The 6,086-nt window shown below is 39.2% G+C and overlaps 2 protein-coding genes across 2 annotated transcripts; both read right to left on the bottom strand.

Annotated features, from left to right (window-relative positions):
- Positions 1-968: 968 nt before the first annotated feature.
- On the bottom strand, positions 969-6,013 carry LOC128297263 (uncharacterized). The gene is made up of 4 exons (XM_053032874.1): positions 5,680-6,013; positions 3,830-4,078; positions 3,715-3,736; positions 969-2,196 (listed from the first exon to the last, which is right to left on the bottom strand). Exons 2-4 carry the CDS (start codon positions 3,995-3,997, stop codon positions 2,030-2,032), a joined length of 357 nt encoding a protein of 118 aa, XP_052888834.1. The 5' UTR covers positions 3,998-4,078; positions 5,680-6,013; the 3' UTR covers positions 969-2,029.
- On the bottom strand, positions 2,345-3,367 carry LOC128297262 (general odorant-binding protein lush-like). The gene is made up of 5 exons (XM_053032873.1): positions 3,302-3,367; positions 3,161-3,236; positions 2,960-3,054; positions 2,750-2,864; positions 2,345-2,664 (listed from the first exon to the last, which is right to left on the bottom strand). The coding sequence occupies exons 1-5, from the start codon at positions 3,365-3,367 to the stop codon at positions 2,576-2,578; spliced, it is 441 nt and encodes a 146-aa protein (XP_052888833.1). The 3' UTR covers positions 2,345-2,575.
- Positions 6,014-6,086: the final 73 nt, after the last annotated feature.

The following is a 6,086-nucleotide window of genomic DNA, read 5'->3' as shown; positions in this document are numbered from 1 at the left end:
CCAGTATAAACGCAAATTACGAAGCAGCGAAGTTCGAACGACAAGACGTTTTCGAAAATCAGGGTGTTGGTCTATGAAAATATAAATCTCCAATCTCCATTATTTCTCCAAACAAATGCTTCAGCATATATCTTTTTTTGTAAAAGTATACCAAGATTAACGAACTAAATATTGCATTTACATACACTTAAAGATTTGTAACAAACAACAATAGATAATAACATTTTAATAGAAACGACAATTAAATTAAATGGCAGCAGATAAAATAGCATAAACACCCTGTAGCAGTAAATTCACGAATTCGACAATGCCGAAATTAAGCTCATCTACGATTAAGCTCATTCAAACGTCTCCCTTCCAAACTTCTCTTTGGAGAGTTACGTTAATTTAGTAGCAATGGCAGAGTTGCTCATACGGCAGGATTGCTATTAAACCCCATGTGAGCCGTACTTCCGGTTGTGATATAGTAAACCAATGCAAACATCGCTGGTAATGATCTGATTGGCCATTATGAACGGTTACAGTTTCCGGTCCATATAGATCCATGAAAAACAGCCTTCCTCCCCTTCACAATTTTTCAAACATCCTTCGGATCGATCGATCTGTTCCAAGCGAGACCTCCCCGCAACCTATCCCCTCAACTTTCATTCTGGCCAGAGCCTCCAAGGGGATTGACCCACCACTGTTCAAAGCTATTTAACTATTTGAATTCTTTGAACAGTTAATCAAAGCGATTTAAACCCAATGCCTATAGTTGTTATTTCCCAATCGTTTAACATTATCTAAATAAAGTGTTTCATCAGTATGACATTTAAACGTCCATGTTCAATTAGGACTCAATTACAATGAGAAACTCAAGTACAACTAAAAATTAATGATTTTGCTATTGTTTCTTTTCCCAATTTATTGTTTATACATACTTTATTATTGTTCCACTACACATACATGACTCTACTGCATTATAAATCTGAGAAAGGTTTTTGTTTTTTTTTTCAGTAATCGTCGAACAACACACTATTTTAACTCAAACACACTAAACAAATATTACATGTGTTTTGCACAACTGCTCTTCCAATGACGATCTTTAACATGAAAATATTGCTCACAATTTTGATTGTCAACTATGTTAAATGATAAAGAAAATCGTGCGAAGTTACAAGTTAAGCCAAGTTTTGTTGCTTCAATAAATGTTAAATTAAAGATGATATATACGTGTTTATTACGTTGCCAAACATCATCATATCAAATTGCATCATAAATGATACGATTTGAATACGATAGCCATAGCAAATTCTTTTCGAACTAATCCTGTGAAGCTCAGACTTAGATAGAGACTTATATTTTTGGGCGATTTTGTGTGCCGGATTGCTAGTTTAGTACCAATTTCATTTTTTTGCAGTGGATAACATACGAGAATCCATTCTGTGACATGAATCTTTTTTTAACTGGTGTCAAAATTGCCCGCGCTGTTGCTTTTCTAAAGATTGTAATTAATTTTTATTCTGTATCTTGTTAAAAAAGACGCTTTGTTATTGAAACCTTTCGTCAGAAAATGTTAAAAAAGTATTCGGATCTAAAGTATAGATCGGATAGATTGGAATATTGCAAGGCCGGAGATTCTTTGGTGAGGAATGTAATGATCTGGTGGGATTTGTAGTTCATGTATACGTTTTGATTCGCGCTAAGAATCCATATCAAAAAGGATATGGCATTGATCATGTAAGTGGTATTTTTATACACAATTTATCGTAAAGGTTAGTATATGCAACAGTCACCATGTTCAATTATATGAACATTGGTTTACGATCAGGTTAATATTGTACGTGTATATTAAAAAAAATAGATAAAAATAATGCTCGACGAATGGCGTCAATATAGTTTGATTTCATAGCAATAAAATCCCATAGCTATTAATTTTCTCGCTATTACAACATAACATAAAACATTCATATGGGCATTCAAACCCATCAACTCTTTTGTTGTAGTAGATGTATAAGTAGGTAGACAGTCAGACGATAGATGCGGTTGTTTAGTTTTTGGAAGTGGATCCAACGGTTGCCGGTGCTGTTGTTGGCCGTTGTCCAGGAATGGGGGCGGAGTTCGTACAGTTGCAAATAGCCTCGAAGATTCGTAAAACAATTCCCCTTGTGCGTGTCACCATTCTATGTTGCTTGATACCACTGAGAAGTTTGTTACCTGCGATGGAAGAACGGAGAAACGATTAGCAATATGTAACAACAATTGCACATTTTCTGCATCTAAAAGCTCAAATCGTTGCGACAACTTAATTTTAAACAATAAGTATTTTTTTATTTTCTGTAGTACAATTATGTACTACTCTCTGTTATAACAACACCAACAACAAAAACGACAAAACATTCCTCAAGATTATATATTTGTCCACTAATCCTACAAAGAATGTAAGTCCAGACCGGTGTACGGTGTGCAAACTAAACACATAGATTATTTTTATCACAATAAATTGCTCAACTAGAGTCCAAAACAGAGAACTATTATAGCCGAATGAAAGTTAATCATATCCAGCATTCGTGGCATCGAATCCGTGATGTCATCTTCAGGGGAACATGAAGGTGTCGGGGGTGAAATCTGCAGCACACTTTGCAGAGAAGTATGCCTTATCGCAGGGATCCTTGTAGGAAGCTTCTGTAAAGGATAAGGGAGTGTTTACTACTCGCAGCGCGCCACGTTCCCAATAGGCTTACAGGGGATTTTTATATTTATTACGTACGTGTGTCTTTGCAATGGCTTAACGCTTCCTTTGCCATAGTTTTCAGCTCTGGCGGGAGCATTGCTTCAATTTGTGCCATTGTTTTGGAAAAGCTGATTTCGCCTTTTTTTGTCATCTGACCAAATTTGGAATGCAGAGAAATGGTCGTTACCGCTATCGATTACAAACAGAACATGGCTGTGTTTTGCACCAATGTTATGGTATACTTACAGTTCCCGCCATCTGTGCTATGCACATAGTGTAGCATTTAAGTTCTTTGTCCGGATCGGCAGGAAAAACTGATTTCCTTAAACCGTGTAGCTCCACTTTAAAGCATAACCATCAGAACAGATCAGGTTCATGAAACAACAGTAACAAACATTTCATCAGAATACAGTGCAGTTAAGAGACATGAAAACCACTTATCAATACCTTCTTCAATTTTAAACTTGGGAGCACATGCTGAACGCATCATATCCATCGAGTTGGTTAGCTGCTTCATAGTCATCTGGATGTGTGTGTAGATATGCCCGTTATTACTACGTTCTTTTTACGGATGTTGGAAATACTTACAGCTCCGTTAGCATGTTGGACCAAAAACTGAACACAAAATGTCACCACGATCGCCACCTTTTTCATGCTACAAAATGCATTGCTCACCGGTCAAATACGAACCACTGTCTAACGGGCATGATTCGAATCAGAAAACTTTGCCTCACCGGGGAGCTATCGCTTTTATACGAACAGCGCACAGTACTACGATAGAATTTCCCGATTCTACGATATAATATTCCGATGTCAAATCTAACGTCGAATCACAATTTAAAAGTTATCCATTAACAACATTATGACATAGTAATTAAAGTGATACTGAGTAGCTCTGATTAGATTTCGAGTGTCATAATTGCACCCAGAACACCGACGGTAAGCTAACGCTTCGTTTGACGCTTCGTGTATTGAACTGGACAAATTAATGCATTACTCACCATTTTTAGGTCGTTCTTCCTCCTGAATGAGAAGAGTACAAAAAAGAAATGTCATTGTTAGCGAACGCTTACGCCCATTAATCCATTAATAAAATCAATCGCCATTGAAGCTTACCAGCTTGGTTTGTAGCTTTATTTCCGCATTTTTCTGTGCCTCTTCCAGCACGCTGTCGAGGAATAGATTCAGCTCGTTCATTTTGTCTGCATCTTGCTTGAATTCTGCTATTTTGGTGTCAATATCACCATGACAGTGCTGTACGTCGAGATTCATTTCCACGCGCATTCTGACGGAATAGTTACTAGTTACTGCCCTGATTGAGTTAAAATGAATGAATCGCTGGTTGTCTAGCACAAGCTGTTCCGGCTGGTAGGGGGAAAAGATGAGAACAATGGCGAAACGTGTAATCTTAAATAAGCAGTAACTATGCTATTTATATGGGTGTAGTGCCGTGAAAATTGAATTCATCAATTAACATTTGTATAGAGCGGTATGCTATAAGCATCTCACATGCATTTTTTAGCATTGGTGTAATATTTGTAATAGTTTGTATGTTTTATATCACAATAAAGTACCGTGGTTTACAGTGCCGTGATGTAACGATGTTACATGCTTTGTTAATAAAGAATTCATGTATCATTTGTCAGTAAAAACATATTTTTGTCTTTTTCGTTGGAACGGCCAGACCGTATCGACTTTATTAAACACGTAGCCGGATATTCCGTCTACCTACGAGGGTACGGTCCGTTTGGGGTCTTGTTGTTGTGTGAAGACAGTTGCCGCATCCAACATACCACCGGGCTGTGCCACAATATAAAACCCGTAAGAAGTCGTGTGCATTCTTGACGCTTTACTATTTTCATCATAAATTTTAAATAAAAACAATCTCATTCTTTTGTAAACTGATGCTTCCTCTTGATTGTCGCATTAAATATTTCATGTGTACAATATTACAATATAACATACACAAGACGTCTAATGCAACATTATCTTTACATTGGTTGCATCTTTACCACAGCATAACTGCCACATTCGCACATTTCAAATTGTCCTTGACCTAGGGTACATTTTTGCTTTGGAAGCATGCTGTCGTGTTTTGCTCAAAACTTTGGTGTATTCCATTTCCAGTGTGTGCCCACTGGCCATGGCAACGTGTGGGATATCGTGTCGTGGCTCCTGGTAGGCACGAAGGAGAAATTATCTCATTTCGCTTCAAAGCCCTGACCGGAGGCTTTCGTTCGCTTGGACCGGTTTCATTATCGAGCCACTACCTCAACACAGTCGGGCGCTGGTCAGTTGACCGCGCTGATGTATCCAACAGATGGGCTCTCGGGCTGATTGCTTGTATGCGCCAGGTAATGTAGATAGCGACCATACATTTGTTTTGGTTTCAAGCTCTTTTCCCTTCCTCCTCTATAATATTCCTACGAAATTACTGTTGCTCTCTCGTTCACGTTTCCTCTCGTGTGCATTTTCAGCGCGTTAAACAACCCGTCGCGAGTAGCAACTGCGTCTGTAGTACACATAATGCTCTCCGTTTCACAATCGCACGAGCTACCTGTTCATTTTTGTGTGTACCGCCACTAGTTCCATGTGCCCCGTTTCATGCCGAGTTCTGCTGGCGTGAATCGTGTGAGTAAGATGCACTTGATGCGCGTAGCCAACAACCGGGTTGCAGCACCAGCGTGTGAGAAACCGATTTGTGCACAACAGGCAACCACTATGCCGTCAGTGCGCTAGATTATCTACCAATTTAACGTTCCAGTGCTTCCTTATCTCTGCTATCATTGGCAAACTGGTTCTCTCTTCACTGGCTGGGAACATTGGGTTTTGTCACGGGCTTCGTACTAATTTTTGAGATAAACATCCCCAGTCTGGGTCTATTTTTAGTCCCAATACTCACTCATTCAATTACAAAAATCAATTTTCTTATCTGATTGAAAATCATCGCGTGTCAGCGCTCTCACCTCTCAACACAAATCAGAATCGGCAGGATTGCAGGAAAGCACAGGCAATCCTTCGTCGATTTAGGCTCCGCTTTTCCGTTCCTGTGGTTGGATGCTCCAATACGCACTATCGCTAGGCTAAAAGCTATCCTTTTGCCGTATCTCGTATCTCGTTTGACTGCTAAAATGCCTAGGCCTTGCTTTACTGTACACCAAAACCACTCGACTGTTGAATACACGATTAAAACACACTAAAAATGGTGCTCAAGCTGCACGCAATTTTGCACTACGACTACTCGCGACGAATATTCTGGCCGACTAGCTGTGATACATTTAACGCGTAACCAGAACATGGGACGCTCAATTGCCACTAAATACAGATTTTTCTCTCGCTCCCGTATCCGAGAACCGCGCTACTCGTTAGCCAG

This window comes from Anopheles moucheti, chromosome 2, assembly GCF_943734755.1.
Source record: "Anopheles moucheti chromosome 2, idAnoMoucSN_F20_07, whole genome shotgun sequence".
Lineage (NCBI taxonomy): Eukaryota > Metazoa > Arthropoda > Insecta > Diptera > Culicidae > Anopheles > Anopheles moucheti.
Note: the sequence above shows the minus strand (reverse complement) of the source record. Positions and strands in the feature narration are given on the sequence as shown.